Source organism: Tursiops truncatus, chromosome 9, assembly GCF_011762595.2.
Source record: "Tursiops truncatus isolate mTurTru1 chromosome 9, mTurTru1.mat.Y, whole genome shotgun sequence".
NCBI lineage: Eukaryota > Metazoa > Chordata > Mammalia > Artiodactyla > Delphinidae > Tursiops > Tursiops truncatus.
Genome location: NC_047042.1, coordinates 30110050 through 30130196, shown reverse-complemented (window position 1 = coordinate 30130196; position 20147 = coordinate 30110050). Strand labels below are relative to the sequence as shown.

Sequence of the window (20147 nt, the reverse complement as noted above, 5' to 3'; positions counted from 1 at the left end):
CTGTGTAAGGCAGGCCTTTTCTCTCACCACTCCAGTACACTAGGGGGCAGGCAAGTGAATTAAGTTAGGTTGAAAACCCCATCCCTGAATTTTGAATCTTGACCTGAGTCCATTTAGAGTGATAAATAGACGAAGCAGTTTATTTGTTCTAGCAGTGAGGTCCTGACCAAAATGTACCAGCAAAGAGATATTCCTGATGTTCCTACTTCCCAACCCTCTGAAGTAGCTCAGCCTACCTCTCTCCAGGCCTACTTTCCCAGCATCTTATCCATTCCATGAGTTATTGATATCAGTCTAATGAATTCCATTTGTGTTTTAAGAGTTAGTTGTGACGGCTTGCAATCAAAGAATCCCATTACTTACCTTAGAACAAGCAAAACGTACCAAGTTAACTTCAAGACCTACTCAACGGTAATCCAACTGATGTTAATATACGAAGAATGAGGAAATTTCTCATTTGGCCAAGTTTTAAAATAGGTTCATCTTAAATTACTCAACAATTACTGTTATTTCATAGTGCAAAATCAGGGGCAATTAAAGGTGAAACTATGTGATAATTAGCATTTAACTAATTAAAACTCTAACCAATGCTAACATTACTGAGCTAATCTAAAAACTAAATCATTCCATATGAGACAGATACTACTTGTCGCTTATGTCTATAAGTCAATTTAACATTCTCTCATTAAGGTAATAATTCTACAGAAAAATACACTAAGGGGAAATTGTTTAATTTACTAAGAAAGTAGAAATCATATATGTATTCCAGCTAATTTTAAGAACTTTCCTGTAATATCTACCTCTAAACTGGGAGACAGTCAGCTATTTTCTCTTTAGATTCTCAGTAGGAATTATGTAGGAATTTGGCCACGCACACACACACACACACACACACAAATATAATTCAATCTTTTCCTCCCCAGCTTTACTGAGGTATAACTGACAACTTAAAATGTATACATTTAAAGTGTACAACTTGATGATTTGATATACAATGTGAAATAATAACCACACTCAAGCTAATTGACACATCCAACACCTCACAGTTAACCTCTTTTTTGTGTGATGAGAACACTTATCTACCCTCTCAGAAAATTTCAAGTATACAATATTGTTAACTATTGTCACATTGTTATACATTAGATCTCCAGAATTTATTCATCTTGCATAACTGAAACTTTGTACTGCTGAACCATATCTCCCCAACTTCCCCTCTCTCCAGGCCCTGGTAACAATCATTCTATTCTGTTTCTCTGAATTTGACTATTTCAGAGTCCACATGTAAGTGGGATGGTGCAGTATTTGTCTTTCTGCATCTAGTCTATTTCACTTAGCGTAATGTCATCCATGTTGTCATGAATGACCGGATTTCCTTCATTTTTAAGGCTGAATTATCATCCATTGTGCCTCTATGTGTGTATACAGACACAGGGTCTTTATATATATATTACATATTCTTCATCCATTCATCCATGGACACATGTACGCTTAAGTCACCTCTACCTCTTGGCTACTGTTAATAATGCTGAAATTAACATAACAATGCAGACATCTCTTCAAGATTCTGAAATAGAGTAGGACCCTGAGGGGTCCTCCTGGGTACAAAAGGCTTTCCGTGTCCCCAGTTTCTTGTTGGTAGAAAAAGGCTTTGTCTCCTAGGCCTTCCCTGAGTTCCAAAGAAGAGATTCAAGCAGTTGTTAATTAGGGAAGTGAGGGAATGCAGAAACAAAGGAAAAGCAGTTGAGAAACAAGAGCTCAGTGATGAAACAGTGTCTGAATTCCTCCTCAAGGCATATACAAAACAATCTGACACAGATCTTTGAGCTGTTCTGTAGGAACTAAGACCCCGCCCCCCCCACCCAGGTGGAGGATGGTGACTACAGGCTGGGCACAAGCACGGGGCCCCAGACTGGTTGGAACAAGAAGCCTGATGATTAAGATTCCTGAAACACCACCCTGTTACCTCACCACTAACCAATCAGAAAAAAGTCAAGTCCCCCCGCAACCCTCATCCCAAATGTTGCCTTTAAAAAACGTTATGCCCTGGCCAGCTGGTAAGATGGATCTGAGACAAACCTTTGTCTCCCCATCTTTTCAGCACCCTTTTCGATCAATAAACCTTTCTCTGCTCCAAACTCCAACTTTTCAGTTTGTTTGGCCTCACTGTGCGTGGGGCACATGAACTTGGGTTTGACAACAATCCTAACTTCCCTTCCTCTGGATAAATACTCAGAAGTGGGATTGATGGATCATACGATAGTTCTATTAATTTTCTGAGGAAGCTCCATACTGTTTTCCAAAGAGGCTGCACCAATTTACATTCTCACAACACTGACCAAGGATTCCCTTTTTTCTACATCCTTGCGAACACTTATCATCTATCGTCTTTCTGCTAACAGAAATTCTCACAGGTGTGAGGTAATAGCTCATTGTAATTGTAATTTGCATTTCCCTGATGATTAGCGAAGTTGAGCATCTTTCCATGTACCTGCTGGTCATCTGTATGTCTTCTTTGGAGAAATGTCTATTCAAGTCTTTTGCTCATTTTTTAATTGGTTTGTTTGTTCCTATTGAGTTGTACGAGTTCCTTATATATTTTGGATATTAACTCTGTAAGGGAGCAATGTTTGCCACCCCAAAATACATCTCTTTGGCATAAGAATTAATTTAGAATGATTGTTTTTAAGAAAAAGAAGACTCAGAAGTCTTTATTTTTACCATCCCCTTAGCTACCTAAAGAATTTAGATAATGGGTCTGGTTCCAGGAATAGAGCTATCACCAAAGACACCTTCAAAGAATATGGGCTAGGTGTGGTAAGGGAGAGATCAGAGTCTACTCTGCATCTCACTATCTCTGCATGGTCAAGCAAACATTTGTTTACCAAACATTTACTTTCTCATCTCCATGTAAATTTCATCCCTCCACTCTGAAGTCCCAAACCACTGCTTCCAACATCCTACCCTCTTTTGTCTTTAGCTGAAGATGGTATTTAAGGTGAGGGTTTCAGCCAGAGCACCCTAGCTTCAAAAACTAGATCTTACATTCTTTTGAGCCCTCAATATTACATTCATTATTTTAATGAAAGACAAAAAGATGAAATTTCCACAGTTTGGTCTCTTTCCTTCCTTTCAGAGATTAGGCTCAAGTCTACTGCTACTTACAAGCTCTTTTAAAAGATGTAGAATCCCATATGTATAACTGATTCACTTTGTTATAATGCAGAAACTAACACACCATTGTAAAGCAATTATACCCCAATAAAGATGTTAAACAAAAAAAAGATGTAGAATCCCATTCTCTATATTTTGAGAGCAGTGCTTAGTCAGTTCAAAGCTGTCCATATTATTCTGTTCACTTACTTGATTCTTTATCCTGTGTCTCCAAACTTGAGGGTTATCCTCTCTCCCTCACTTTATTCCTTTCCCACCTACCTCAGATGCTGTGCTGATGCTCATGATGAAGCTTTACTTTCAGCCTCTAGATATATATAAGGCATATAGCCCTTGGCACTTAGCATTTAATATCTGTGACTCCACGTGCTCCTAAGTAATCCCAAAGGTCCATGGCATGAGGCAATTTTCAATTTTGATGAGTCAATACATTGGACGCCGATGGCTACAAGGCAAGTTCTGAGAGTGAGTCTAGCAAATGCCCAACACCCCTGCTGCACACCTCTGTTACTTTCCACTTACTATTTATTTCCTGATGTACTGTAATTCTCAGGATATAGTCCAGTACTATTTGTGACAGGGCACACTGAGAAAATCTTAGGCTACAACCTTCATGAAAATAAAGGACCTAATCTAGCAGGACTACAGGAGTGCAAAATTTTATGCTCATGAGCGTCATATTGAGAATCATAATGAGAATAATGAGAATGAGGTAAAGAGCACTGAAGTTCCAGAAAGGGAAAGCCACCGAACACCAGGTGTTGATACACTCCACCCCTCACTCTCCTAGGAACACACGGTAAGAGAGTTACGGCCTCCAAGCCTCTCTTGACGACCCTGGAAGAGGAAGAGGACCACCACTCAGGCACTATTTGTTTACTGTCGGTGTTGGTGGCTGCCGTCCACTCAGTGTAAACTCTATGAGGGCAGGGACTTTGTTTTATTCACTCCTGAATCACCGGCACCTAGAACAGGGCCTGGCTCTTCATGGCATTCTCAATATTTATTTGTCAAGTGAATGAATAAAGGCCAGAGAAGTTACAAAAGCAATTTAGCACCAAAAGAAATAATGAGAGTTACTTTCTTTTTTTTTTTTTTGGCTGTGCCGCACAGCATGTGGGATCTTAGTTCCCTAACCAGGGATCAAAATTGTGCCCCCTACAGTGGAAGCATGGAGTCTTAACCACTGGACCACCAGGGAGGTCCCTACTCTTCTTAATTTAAAGTTTACCAGAATTGGAAAATGCTCATATAGCTTGTGAATAGCCTAATTTCTTCATAATTTTAATATAAAAATTTCTTTGGGACTTCCCTGGTGGTCCAGTGGTTAAGAATCCACCTTCCAATGCAGGGGATGCGGGTTCAATCCCTGGCTGGGAACTAAGATCCTACATGCCTCAACTATAGAGAAGCCCAAGCGCTGCAACTAGAGAAGCCTGCACGCCGCAAAGAAGACCCAATGCAGCCAAATAAATATTTTTAAAAAATAAATCTTTGTGTTTTGTTTTCTGTTAATTTTAGACACAGCCATGGGATAAAGACTCACTTTGTATCACTTTACAATTATTTCCCTTCAAATAAAACATTTTGAAAGAAGAAGCCTAAAAAGGAGCCACATACCCAAAATTTTTAAATTATTTACCTATGCAGTATTCTTGCCCAAAAAGTTAACCCCAAATCAAAGTCTCTTAAATGCTTTTCAACCTTGTTTACACTTAAAAAAAACTGAAGTATAGCTGATTTACAACAGTATACTAATTTCAAGTATATAGCGTAGTTATTCGATATTTTATGAATTATACTCCACTTAAAATTATTATAAAATGTTGGCTATATTCCCTGTGCTATAAATTACATCCTTGTATCTTATTTATTTTATCCTGGTTGCACTTTAGACCTTAACTTGACAGTATCTTTTGAAAAGAAAGAAACATTAATGAGTAATTTATTTATTTTATTTTTTTTAAAAATTATTTTATTTGTTTATTTTTGACTGTGCTGGGTCTTCGTTGCTGCGCGCGGGCTTTCTCTAGTTGTGGTGAGCCGGGTCTACTCTTTGTTGCGGCGCGCGGGCTTCTCATTGCGGTGGCCTCTCTTGTTGCAGAGCATGGGCTCTAGGTGCGCGGGCTTCAGTAGTTGTGGTGCGTGGGCTCAGTGGTTGTGGCTCGTGGGCTCTAGAGCGCAGGCTCAGTAGTTGTGGCACACGGGCTTAGTTGCTCCGTGGCATGTGGGATCTTCCCGGACCAGGGCTCTATCGCGTGTCCCCTGCATTGGCAGGCGGATTCTTAATTACTGCACTACTGGGAAAGCCCTAATGAGTAATTTAGAACCTCGAAAAACACTCAAATGCCTCCTTTTCTTTCTTTCTTTTTTTGGCTGTGCTGTGTGGCTTGTGGCATCTTAGTTCCCCGGCCAGAGACTGAACCCAGGCCCCCAACGCAGACTCCTAACCACTGGATCACCAGGGAATTCCCTCAAATGCTTCCTTTTCCCTCTCATTTTAAAATATAAGATAAACCCTGGATCCTTAGAGGAATGGATGATTCCAGGACAGGAAATATAGAAGATGAGCCTGGGATATCTTGTACCAGAAAGCAAGAAAATTAGCAAAGACAAATGTGTCATGTCAGAAGGACACAGGAATGAATATAAAGGCATTTCCATTAGTCAAAGATAGGACAATTGGAGCATCAAAAAGAAAAATAAATTTATGGGACAGAAATACCCTGAATATAGGCATTTCTGCTATAGTGCAGAAACAAAACAAAACAGCGTTCTGCAATTACACACTGAAAATAGCTGGCCTTATGGGGAGAACAGGGTTAGGGGCTGACAACTCAAAGTCTATTCAACCTTCCAACTACAACACTAAGAAAAACTGTGACAAACCTAACAAAACTTCAAACCCAATTTAAAATATTTGTTAAATTCCTATTAATTAAAGAAATATTACAATAACTTTACAACGACAACAGCTTTAACAACAACAAAAAAGTAAAAGCCATTTGATGGAAGAGGGTGCAAGGAAGGGTCAAGGCTGCTGAGGCTGAGGTTTACAATGGGGGCAAGGACAACTACAGAACAAGCACCTCCAAGTTCTAGCTCAACTGAGCTAGAGGAAAGCACGGTGAGAGAGTATTATGTACAGTGAGAGAGTGCCATCTGTTGGTGGCCTGCAGTATTTGCCTGTATTAATGTATTCTGCATTCTGCTGGTGTTTTATTTATTTATTTAGGCTGCGCCAGGTCTTAGGTGTGGCGTGCGGGATCTTTAGTTGCACATTGCGGGCTTCTTAATTGTGGCATGTGGACTCTTAGTTGCAGCGTGCATGTAGGATCTAGCTCCCAGACCAGGGATCAAACCCGGGCCTGCTGTGTTGGGAGCTTGGAGTCTTACCCACCAGGTTAAGTCCCTGCTGGTGTTACTTTTTTGAGAAATGTTAACCTCTAGGAAAAAATCAATTATGAATCAAGGCGATTTCTTTGCTATACTAACATCATCCCCTTACTTATGAACCTTGTACGCGCTAATTCACATTACAGAAGAGATTATATGTAACAAGTTCATAATCTCAGAAGAGAGAAAGCAAAGCAAAATCTTCACTTCATTAGGAGCTAAGTAGGACATCAGCATCTTACTTTGAAAATTAATAATACCCTGTAAGAACTGTCATGGTAACCACCAAATAGCCCTAATAAGGAAAAGTTCTTTATAGACGATTCTAGCCTTTAAGCACGGAGGGAATAACAATTAGGAAATCACCATTTTACAAATCCTGATGAACCAACTGCTCCAAGTAATGCTTATCCATGGTCAAGCCATTAGATGAAACGCTGATGAGAACCTCCACAAAGGAGAAATGAGGCTGTAACCACCTAAATCCACTGTCCTATTTTAAGATCAATAAAAGTGGGACAACTTGTCTGCTTCCCGATAGGAAGTACTGAGCACTACCTATAAAATATTCTTGTCATAAAATTAAACTCAAATTTAGCCCAGCACCTCAGAGCAGTGGTTTTCAAGGCTGACTGGACATCAGGAACACCTGGGAAGCTTTTTAAACACTTGTACACTTGCCTGGGTCCCACCTTTGACAAATTAAATGAACATCTCTTGAGGCAAGGCTCAGGCAGGCATCCTCATTTTTCAAAATATACTTTTAAAAGGCTCCCTGAAGGATTCTAAATGTGCAACCAAGATTGAGAACTACTAATCCAGAGTTAAGAGGATATACTTTACAGAACAAACAGTACAAAGCAGTGATTTCTCAAACTTTAATGTGTCAATTAATCCCCTGAGGATCTTATTAAATACAGATGCTGATTCCACAGGTCTGGGGAGGGGCCTGAGAATCTGCTCCCAGATGATGCAAATGTAGCCAGTCCACTTTGAGAAGAGAGGATATAATACAGAGAATACAGCTGTCCAGCACCAATCAAGAAGAGTCACATATGGAATTTAAAATGTTCTAGTGGCCACCTTAAAAAGCAGGTGAAATTAATTTTAATGATGCACTTATTTAACCCAATACATCCCGAACATTAGCATTTCAATAGGTAGTCAATATAAAAAGTTACTGAGGAGACATTTTACATTCTTTATTTCACACTATCCGGTGTGGATTTTCTACTTACAGCATAACTTAGCTCAGACTAGCCACATTTCAAGTGCTCAACAGTCACATGTGGCTAATGGCTACATACTGGGAGGCATAGGCATATAAGAACAAGGTAAATAAACTACAAAGAACTAATCCAGAATGCTGGATGCTATGCAGGAAAAGTCTGCAAATAGACAATGACAGGAAAAGTAAAAGTGGGGAAAACTGTTCTAAATTAAGAGGCTTATGAGACATAACTATACGTAAAGTATGAGTGAATCCTGATTTGAAAAAGATCAACTACAAAAAAGTTTCTTTTAAAACAATTACGGAAACTTGGTATGAAAGCACATTCGATGATAAAAACAATTGTCCCTAATTTTATCAGGTGTGATTATGAAATTATGTGAGAAAGTATCCATAGTTTTTACAGATGTACAATGAAGTACATAGGAATCAAAGGGCATGATTGCTTCAAAATCATTCAGCAAAAAGTGAAAAAGAAAAAAGACAAGTAAAGCAAATGTGACAAATTCTGTTCAATCTGGGTGACGGGCAATCAGGGGTTTATTCTACAATTCTTTCTTTTGTGGATACTTGAAATTTTCTTTTTTTTTTATTTTATAAATTTAGTTATTTTTGGCTGCATTGGGTCTTCAGTGAGAGGGGGCTACTCTTGGTTGTGGTGCATGTGCTTCTCATTGTGGTGGCTTCTCGTGTTGCAGAGCACGGGCTCTTGGCACGTGGGCTCTGTAGTTGTGGCCTACGGGTTCTAGAGCACAGGCTCAGTAATTGTGGTGCAGGAGCACAGGCTCAGTAATTGTGGTGCAGGGGCTTAGCTGCTCCGCCGCATGTGGGATCTTCCCGGACCAGGGCTCGAACCCATGTCCCCTGCATTGGCAGGTGGACTCTTAACCACTGCCCCACCAGGGAAGTCCCTTGAAAATTTCTTAATAAAAAATTAAAAAAATAATAATAGCTTCAGAATTTAAATGCTAATTATAATTTTATAAGTATTAAATGCTAAATAACAGAAATAACTAAACAAAACAATATTTATATGTTAATAGTGATATTGTCCTATTTATAAATTGTAATTTAGGGATGCTTCCCTTTTTCATGTACTCAATGTAAAACACTTGCCAAATAAAATGAGTCACTTCTCCATGAAATCTGTAGGGCAGTTCTAACTGTTGGAGGCCCCTGGCCCAGATATAAGGACATCTGCTCAGATATAAGAGACTCTGCCAGCACTTTTAATCTAACATCAGGACTATAAAGGCAATGGAATGCCATTCATATCAAATAAGTACCCCTTTCCTGTTGTAATATATAATTTCTTACTAATACCAAGAAAATACAATAGAAATGGTTCTACCTATCTGGTACCTGGCCTTTTTCTCTTCTGGATGCATTTTCTTGACTTTTCTGTTCTTATATGGATAATAGAGTATGTAATATATATTAGCATGATTGTAATTTACTATTTTAATAACTGTTACCTGCCAAAAATATATATGACCAGCAACTGTCATGATCTGTCCATTATTAACTGGGCTATGATGACATCACTGCATTCTCCTGTTAGAATCCATACCACTCATCCTAAAATTTGTGAACCAGGATGCCACAGCATCCTTGGCTTCTGGTTTGCAGGCCGACAGATCAAACCATCACTACTCACCATGAACTACACCAAACTGGCTGTTGAACTATGACAATGGCTTAGTTTTAGCAATGCATGATTCTTCACTCTACTATTTAGACTCTTCAGTCCCTTCTCTAGGAAGCCCTGTAAGACATTTTACTAGTCCTATTCTTCAAATCATGAATAGAAAAATTTCATCAACTAAATATAAAAGACTCCCTATTACACATTTTATTGGTATTAATCATGACAAAGAATTTAGCTTTTGCATACTGTTCTGAAGCTGTCTATTCTTGAGGTCTGCAATCAGTGTTTTACAAAGAATCTTTTGTACAGTAGAACAACTATCTGAAGGTCTATCACAGATCCATAATATTATTATAAATATTAATCCAACTACCATTTAGAAACTAGATCTCAAAAGTGATACTCAGGAATAATACAATCAAGTCCAAATTCATGGTCTGGGCATGATAAGGTAAAGCATTTTAAACTCACTATTTATCCGAGTGAATTTATCAAGGAGATCTTAAGGTTTCTGTAAGCCAAAACAGGCTAATAATCTTGACTACCTTCTTTGTCCTACCTGTGTTAAACATGATACCACTTAATACTCATAATAATCCACAAGGTGAATATTATCTCAGTTTTACAAATAAGGAAACAGAGGCTCCAAGATATTAATCAAGATTGAGCTCATATTAGGCAAGGACAGAGCCAGTATCTGAACACAGTCCTGATCTGCAAGAAAGCTTTGGGGTACTCCTCTACCATATCACACTGTGCACTCTACTGCCCAAACTACAAGATGTTCAGATTTTATGAGTATTCAAAGACATTATTAAAGCATACTTTAACAGTAATTCAACAACACAGATAACCGTTGAGAAATATATAAAAAGCTAAGTGACAAATTATTTAAATCACCCAGGAAAAGCTAATCAACATAATGTAGAAGCAAATACTTCATGCTTCATATTCTATTTAATGCTCCTTTTCTGACCTTTTTCTTTATACATTATACATTTTAATCTTCTCAAGGCCACTTTTATCTCCTCTGGATTAACAAAGGGAACTTCAGTGCCCAACTTTGACTGCAGGCCTTCCTAACTGTTGGTAAAAAAAATATCAGGAAGGAAAAAATGTCCACTCTCTCCCTATAGTTTCAAGGTGCCCAGAGATTATCTGCACCTTAAATATGATTCTGATAACGAAGTAAATCGTAAACATTCTGGAAGGCATATATCTTACTCTTCCATTAAGTATTCTTGTAATGTTTTTGTACAAAGGAACCTTGTAAGACACCAATTTACAACCTAGCCAGAGATTGTAGCCATGGTATGTGAAAATAAATCTTTAACCTCTAAACTCAATAGTCTAATTCTCATCAGTGGCCTTAATTTTTTATTTTTTGCTCTATTAACTTAAAGAGATTAAAAATAACTCTAAGGTTTCTTTGCAAAATCAGGAAGATCAACGACACTTCTATCACAAAAGTAAGATAAAACCATAACTCGTAGATTCTTTTTCAAGCTAAAAAGTTTGAGACTGTTTCCTTTAAATTATCAGAAGCAAAATAAATGTGATACAGTCAGATTTAATTCTTCAAATGAAAATATCTCTGTGATGAAATAAAAACCGACTACATAATTATTTATAAGTTAAAAGCATTTAGACAAACTACCAGTATTATTTGCAAAAGAAAAATTATTTTCTTAATCTTTTAATTGTAAAGAAATAACCAGAAATCTCTACTGTTTGCTTCATAATATTCTTCTCTCTGCTTATAGTAGTGAGGGGCTACGGGAGGTATTAATCTGCCCCTCAGTGACTGATACCCCATACGACACACTCTCTTTAAAATATTAGAAAAATGGGACTTCCCTGGCGGCGCAGTGGTTAAGAATCTGCCTGCCAATGCAGGGAGCACGGGTTCGATCCCTGGTCCAGGAAGATCCCACATGCTGCAGACCAACTAAGCCCGTGCGCCACAACTGCTGAGCCTGTGCTCTAGAACCCGGGTCCACAACTACTGAGCCTGCGTGCCTAGAGCCCGTGCTCTGCAACAAGAGAAGCCACTGCGATGAGAAGCCCATGCACCGCAACGAAGGGTAGCCCCCGCTCGCCATAAATAGAGAAAGCCCACATGCAGCCACAAAGACCCAATGCAGCCAAAAAATAAAATAAAATTAAAAATATGTTTAAAAAATTAGAAAAAAAGTAAAAAACAATATGCGAACATAATTCTTTTTATCAAGATACAAATTCCCAGAAAACATTTAATTTTTATGCTCCTTAATAAAACTTTACTTAAAAAAATCATTTTTTATGCTTTTAGTCTCAAAGTATCTCCTTGCAAATTAGTTGTTAATTACAAAAGGAACAACAGTAACTATACAGAAGAGAAAAACACCTTAACCAAATGACTAAAATTAACATCACTAATAAAAGGCCAACAGACTTCATTGACCTCTGCATGTGATATCCTGAGGACACACTGCTTACGCTATATTCCAGCCACAAATGGATAAGCTCATTCTAATCACAAGGAAAAGCAAACAAACTCAAATTGACGGATAGTCTATAAAATTACTAGCCTGCATTCTCAGAAATAACAATCTCATGTGAGACAATCACTGAAAAACTATTCTAAGTTAAGAGTGACTAAAGAGAATGACAGCCAAATGCAAAATGTGATCCTGGATTGGATCCTGTACCAAAAAAGCAAAAGCAATAAGAAACACTACTTGGACAATTGATGAAAGTGAAATATGAGTTACAGGTAAAAGAAGTATTTTACTGATTTAAATTTCTTAAAATGAGAGCCGAAGTGTGGGTATTTAAGATAATGCCATTGTTCTTAGGAAAAACACACTGAAGTACTAAGGGGTAAAGAGATAATGATGTATGCAACCTCTCAGGTAGTTCAAAAAATAATGTTTGTATATACGAGCAGAGGGAGAGAATTATGACATGTGGAAAATGCTGAAAATTGGTGAATCTAAGAAGGGGCATGTGGGAATTATTTTGTACTATCCTTGCAACTTTTCTGAAAGTTTGAAATTATTTCAAAGTAAAAAATTTAAAAGTCATCCTTAAGATTAAGTAAATATTTAATATGAGAAGATTTTCACCATAAACAACTAATTGATAAAATTAAGTTTGACAAAATGGTATGGTTAGTGCAAGTGATTTGAACAGTGATAAGTTAAGGAGCTGTACCAGAATGTAGATCAATACACAGTTTTCTTCATCAAAAAAAGTCTTGCTATGAAAAAAAGTCAGCTCTACTAAACTGTGCTTAGTGACATCCTGGCACAACCTGGTAACAAACAGTTTCTATAATGGCACTGTACTTAAATAGTACAGTGTACTTCGAATAGATGACCTTATATACCATCTTTTTGCATCAATCAATCAATCACTAAATAAATACTTTAAAAATATGCATGTGCATTTGGAATAATACACACCAAGTTATCGTGTTAACTCTGGATAGCACAACTGAAGGTGATTTTTATTTTCTTCCCATATTTTGTAAAGTTTCTACAGTGACCATGATTACTTTTATAAGAAAAAAGGAAACTTTTTAAAAAGAGTAACTGAAAAAGAACTAAACAGAAGGCAATCAGACTTCTTGGAACCTGAATCCTATGCCACACATGCCATTTTTCTTAACTTTACTGCCAAAATTTTTCCAAAAGGACTCACTTACAGCTGATCTTGAAGCTCCACAATTATATATTCTAGTTGTTCCTTCTCCAATTTATGAGCCAGATCAGAATCTTCAATCCTCTGTAGTAGTATTTTATTCTGAGCGACAGATTCAGACAGCTGGTTCTCTCGAAGTCGTAAGAGTTCTTCAAGATAACCCTGGAAATACAGATCACCAACATATAGCAAGTGCAAAACTCTAATATGTATCTTGAAGACAAATGCTGAGTAGCTTAAATGTTATTCTTATCTATATTGTAATGAAACAATTTCAAAGTATCACTGAAGAAATAGAAAAAAAAGCTTTAATTGAATTAAAAATTTAATATATGTTTTCCATTATTTAAAGCTCTTCTCTTAAGTTCAATAAAATATGTTTGTAATTTAAGGTAAAACTTCATTAAAACATTATAATTTCTAAGCTCCACAATAGTGATAAACACTCTCAATGCCTCCTAGCTTCAAAATACAGACCTAATTACAGAATGATCAATTATAAAGCTGCCTCTCTGTGATTATTGTTCAAAAACACTTATTAACATTTTAGCATTAACAAATTAGTGGGAAGCAGTATACTGTCTAGGTTAGGCCTGCAGGCTTAGGGATTATATCGTGTCATACTCAGTTCTACTACTTATAAACTAAGTGTCCTTGGGTAAATTACTTAATCTCTCTGTGCCTTATTTTCATCATCTAAAAAAGTGGGAACAATAAGGGTACCTAGCTGGGAAGATCAAATGAATTAATACAGTGCTTAGAATACTAGCTGGTACCCTGTATGCAATGTATAATTCCTAGCTATTATTATCAGCAGACACCTAATAGATATGAGACTTTTTGAACAGATCCTCTCTTATCTTTTCACCCATTTACTGTTTCTTTGTCCTTTTGCTCTGCTTTCTGGGAGTCTTCACTGGATTTATCCTCCAAATCCTTATACTAAATTTTTGAACTCAGGGAATCTTATTTTTCATTTCCAGTTTTTTTTGTGTGTTTTCTGACTGTTCCCTTCTCATGGCATCCTATTCTTTTTAGATCAGTGTGCTTTAAAATTCCTCTCAGGATATCAATTAGAATCTTTTTTTCTTAGAGTATTCTTCTGTTCCATTTCTTATCCTTTTCATGTGCCATTAACAAACTGCTTTAGCTATTTTGGCTTCATGATACATGTTAATAGTAACTAACACTGTTCCTGTTACCAAACTTCTTTTTCAGATTTTTTTCCTGACAATTCTCAAATATTTGCTTTTTCCATAATAAAAATCTCAAAAACTAAAGTTAATTTTTACAAATGAAATTCGGTAGGTATACACAGCTTAACAGAAACTATATAAATATGATTATTTATAAACATCAGTAATTAAACAATACTTAAATACCCAGCACTTAGATCAACCAGCAATACTTTCAGAGCCCCTATAATGTCTTTCCCTGATCACATCCCCTGCCTCCTTTGCAAAGATAACAATACCCTGAGATTTGTGTTTATCATCCCCTTGCTTTCCCTTCTAGCATTACCACAAATGTATGTCATCTTAAACAATATATTGGGCTTCCCTGGTGGCGCAGTGGTTGAGAGTCCGCCTGCCGATGCAGGGGACATGGGTTCATGCCCCGGTCTGGGAAGATCCCACATGTCGCAGAGCAGCTAGGCCCGTGAGCCATGGCCACTGAGCCTGCGCGTCCGGAGCCTGTGCTCCGCAACGGAAGAGGCCACAACAGTGAGAGGCCCACGTACCACAAAAACAAAAAAACAAAAAAAACAATATATTTAGTTTGGATGGGTTTTATCTATATTCTTTTCAAACTTGCTTTTTCATCTACAGTGATGAGTCTAACTGTAGTTCATTCATCACTCTCAATCGTGGATAGTATTCTGTTGCATGCATACTACAGCTTATTTATTCACTCTCCTATCAATGGCCATATGGATCATTTTAGATTTTTCTTAATATAAACAATATTCCTGTGAACAGTCAGTTATGAGACACCTGGGACACACATCTGAGAGTTTCTAGGAGACATGACTAGGAGCAGAGTCGCTGGGCCACAGGCCACACATATCTCCACATTTACTAGATAACACCAAATGGTTCGTACTATGGTTTTTATATTAATCACATCCTGTATTAATTCACGTGACTTTACATGAGTATCAAAGTTATACTGACTTCCTAAACTCATTGGAAAATATCCCTTCTTTTCCTATTCTCAAGAACAGTCAGTATAAAATAGGAATTACTGCCTTTTGAACATTTGGTATCATTTACCTCAAAAACCAAACAAGTGTGGTGATTCTGGGGAGAGGAGGGAATAGATTTTAAACTACTTGCTTAATTTTTTCAATGATTATAGGTCTATTAGTTTTGAGAAGTAATATTTATAAAAATTCTTCATCTAAGTTTTCTAAGGTGTTGACATAAAATTGGTAAAATTATTCGTTAATAATTATGGGGGGTCTCCACTGCATTTATAGTTATGCTGCCTCTTCTTTTTTTTTTTAATATTTATTTATTTAATTTTGGCTGCATTGGGTCTTAGCTGCGGCACACGGGATCTTTCGTTGCGGCTCGCAGGCTTTGTGTGGTGCGCGGACTCCAGGGTGCACAGGCTCTGTAGTTGTTGCATGCGGGCTCCAGTGCACGTGGGCTCTGTAGTTGCACAACACAGGCACTCTAGTTGTGGCGCACGGGTTCAGATGCCCTGCGGCATGTGGGATCTTAGTTCCCCAACCAGGGATTGAACCTGTATCCCCTGCATTGGAAGGCAGATTCTCAACCACTGGACCACCAGGGAAGTCCCTGTCTAGTCTCTTTTAATTCTTAAAATTGTCTATCTGTGCCTTAACTCTTTTAAATTTAATTATGGTTGAGATTTGTATATTTCATTAGTTTTTACAGATAATCAGCTTTTGGTTTTATTAATTCTGTATCTCTATTTCATTAATATCTGCTCTTATTTTTCTTATTTTGAACTGGTTTGGTTTTTTTACTTCTTGGATGCTTAGCTCTTTAATTTTCATTCTTTCTTTTCTAAGATAAGTAATTCTCCAAGCACTGAACAAGTTGCAACTTAGTACTAAGAGTATGCATTGTTTTCATTCCTGTTCACTTCTAAGTATTTCCACATTTCTTTTTTGACCCAAAATTTAGAAGACTTTATTTTTTTTAAATCCCCATTTGTGTACTTCAGGGTGTGGTAAAATTTTTCTATTGAATCTAACTTTATTGCATTGTGATCACTATTACATCATTTCTTTGGCATTTAACGGCATTTGTTTTGTGATCTAGCATAGTCCATAAAAACTGAATAGTTGTCCCATGTGTGCTTGAAAAGAATGTGTGTTCTAATTGTTAGCATTTAACATATTTTAGATTGAGCTTACTAGCTGTGTTGTTCATTACATCCTTATCAATTTTTTGTCTGTTTAATCTGTAATTCTTAGGATGTTAAAATTTTCTACTATAATTATGGATTTATCCATTTCTCATGGATATTCTAACAATTTCTATCTCATATTTTTCATGGCTACATTGTTAAATGCATGTAAGTTCAGCACTGTTCAACAACATTCCTGATGAATTGTTCTTTTTTAAAAAGGCAATTCTTTCTTTAGTCTTAATGATGCTTTTTGCCTTAATGTCTATCTTGAATGATACTGATATAGAATTATTTTGGTTAGTATTTGCCTACTCTATTTTTATACTCCTAGTTTCAACTTTTTTGTGTCCCTCTTTTATGTATGCCTCTTACAGACGGCATATAACTAAAATTAATGATTTAAAACATAAATTTAAGAGTTTGTCTTTTTTCTCTTAATTTTAAAATTATTATTATTATTTTTTGGCCTCACCATGAGGCTTGTGGATCTTAGCTCCCTAACCAGGGGTTGAACCCGGGCCCTCGGCAGTGAGAGCACAGAGCCCTAACCACTGGACTGCCAGGGAATTCCCAAGAGTTTGTCTTAACTGGCAAGTTTACACCATTTACTTTTATGGTGATGTTGACTCTTTTGGTTGTATTGAGATTTATTTCTACCACTTTATTTTGTGTTTTCTTTATACCATCCTTATTTTTTCTCATTTGCTCTTTGCTATTGTGTTAATCAATTTTCCTTATTTTGTTTCTTTCTTATTATTAGTTTAAAAGCTAAATATTCTATTTCTTTTAACTGCAACTTTGGAAACAGGAATACACATTAAAAAATATGTCTATACTCCTTTGCTGTAATACAAAGACCTCAAAAGGCTTTAGCTTCAATCGCCCTCTCTCTCTCTTTCTGACACTATTAGATAGTGTTTTAGTTCCATTTTACTTCCCAGGGAAGGCTGAAGCCTGAACTAATTGTTAAGCTTCAGATATTTTGTAATTCAGCTGTTAAAACACTGCTATTATAAAAAATTAAATTTTATAAACTTACCATTAAGTAAATTATATCAAAAAACAGAATAACTACAAAACCTATCGTTTCCCAAGTGTTTTACTATATTTTACTATTACAATCTGTGCTCTTCAAGTCATTTATATTTACTGTGTCTGCCTGGTAGAAAAACTATGTAATGGTGTGCTACTGTGCCTCTCTTCCTGATTCTACATTCAGTGACATCAAATTGGTAGTTTTAAGTTGGCCATGATGGGAGTATTCATCCCAGAGAAATCAGCAAATGCTACAAATCAGGGCTTATCTAATTCCTCTGCAAAGCAAGTTGTTAATCATATCCCAGAACAACACTGCCACCCCATAATGGTCACTAATATTGCTGTTGCTGTTTCATGTAGTCAAGGTTTATTTGTCAATTTCTGTGCTTACTCTGCCGTTTTGCAGCGCATCCTGCCTTCTAGGTTCAGTTTCCAACTCGAATGATAGCGGGCCTAGGTTTGCTGCTCCCCGGTTGGTATTAAAACACAAGTACCTAGGTTAAGGGAATGGCCCCTCACCCCCACCCCAGAAGCCTGCAGTGACTGTAACTCATGACTTATTCCAGGCCCTTCTTTGTTTACGGTCCTTAGTGAGGCCCTTCTTTGTTTACAGTCCTTAGTGAGCTCCTATTTTTTAGGCCCTTCTTTGTTTACAGTCCTTAGTGAGCTCCTATTCTTTGAGAGAGCAGCTCTGTATGAAACTCTTTCAAATTTTATCCTACTTGGCATTTTCAGATTTTTGCAATGTAAAGGCTTTCAGTTATCATAGCGTGACTTCCGGCTGGTAGCTGGTACCAGAATTCTCCTTTAACAGGGTATTAAAGTTTTCTTTATATTTCTAACTAGCAGCTGTTTGTCTACAGGAAATCTCTTCATATTTGTAAATTTCCTTTGTAACCATTTTCCTCAGTGTATTTTTTATTGTTCTGATAATTCTATGGATAATTCAATTGGGCTCTCCCTACACAGCTCATCTATGAGTAATGATAATTTGAAAGGAAGGGTAGGAAGGAAAATAAATCATACAGTGAAAAAGAAGAGGTTACAACTCAAGATGATAGAGTTTATATTCCATTCTGTTATGTAACCCACTTTGCCTACTACAGCGCTTAACCCACAAGAGCTGCTAAAATATCTGATTTAAAAAAAAAAAAGAGTGAGACACATATATGGAATTTCTTAGGCAATTACTGCATTTTCATAAACCAAATAATCCTTTATAAAATTAATCATAGAAACTAATACCTCAGACAAATGAAACTGCATACAGAAGAATAAATGGCTTATTATATATATTAAAACATAAAATTATTTAAGAAACAAAAGCCTCTCCTAAAACTGGCCCTGATTTTTTTGTTTGTTTTTTGCGGTACGCGGGCCTCTCACCGTTGTGGCCTCTCCTGTTACGGAGCACAGGCTCTGGACGCGCAAGCTCAGCGGCCATGGCTCACGGGCCCAGCCGCTCCGCGGCATGTGGGATCTTCCTGGACCGGGGCACGAACCAGTGTCCCCTGCATCGGCAGGCGGACTCTCAACCACTGTGCCACCAGGGAAGCCCAGGCCCTGATTTTTAATTAAAAGGAGGACAATCCAAGAACAGAAAGGAAGTAGCAATAGGTAAATACTTCTATACAGCTAAAAGGTCTTTTGGTAGTGACAGTCTAAAGGTAGTACTAGAACCAAATTAAATGACTTTTGACAACTGATAAATACCTTCTGTTCCAGTGTTAGTTGATACTTTTGTTTAACTCTCTTACACTTGTTGAACCAACTATTCTCATCCATGATGAAAGGAGGCCCGATGTTCTCTGGAGTGCTGCTTTCACTACCACTGCTTCCCAAAGTCCTCAGCTCTTCCTCATCACTGCTGATGCTGTCAGAACTGAGAAGATTAAAAATTTTTAAAGAAACAAAATTCATAATATGTTCCACTTTGATTTTTTAGAAACACTTCTGTATTTGCAAGCTACTGGTGAGCAAGCTCCAAAATATTCATCACTGACTATACAATAATAATGATATTATCATCAAGCCTAGAGATGCTACAGAAGTTCAAGTGAGGTTTACAGACCTAAGGGCACTAACACAGAAACTGTGAGAATGTCCTGAGGAGAGAGAAAACACTTCTAAAGAAGAGAACCAGAAACTCCACATGTGCTGAGAAGACCTGTCTAGCTGTGTTCTTTTTACTGTCCCATGTAGATCAAAAGAATGAAACTGGAACCCTATCTTATACCATATACAAAAATCATTCTAAATATATTAAAGACTTGAATGTAAGACCTGAAACTGTAAAAATCCTAGGAGAAAATATAGGGGGTAAGCCCTTGACATCAATCTTGACAACGATTTTTGGATTTGACACCAAAAAAAAAAAAAGTAAAAAAAAAAGCAAAAGCAAGATAAAGAAGCGGGGCTACATCAAACTAAAAGCCTTCTGCACAGCAAAGGAAACCAGCAACAAAATGAAAAGGCAACATACTGAATGGGAGGAAATATCTGCAAATCATATATCTGATAAGGAGTTAATATCCAAGATATATAGAGAACTCAACAGCCAAAAAACAAACGTGATTGAAAAATAATCAGAGGAAT

General features: G+C 37.1%; 1 protein-coding gene across 10 annotated transcripts in view; it reads right to left on the bottom strand.

Moving 5' to 3' along the window:
• The window catches only part of RUNDC3B (RUN domain containing 3B), a 148231-nt gene that overhangs the window by 28213 nt on the left and 99871 nt on the right, over nt 1-20147 (bottom strand). For all 10 annotated transcript variants that reach the window (XM_073809626.1, XM_073809630.1, XM_033862963.2 and 7 more), the window contains 2 exons: nt 19266-19434; nt 13135-13292 (listed from right to left, as the gene is read on the bottom strand). In XM_073809626.1, coding sequence (XP_073665727.1) covers nt 13135-13292; nt 19266-19434 — 327 coding nt within the window. The remainder of the gene's footprint in view (nt 1-13134; nt 13293-19265; nt 19435-20147) is intronic.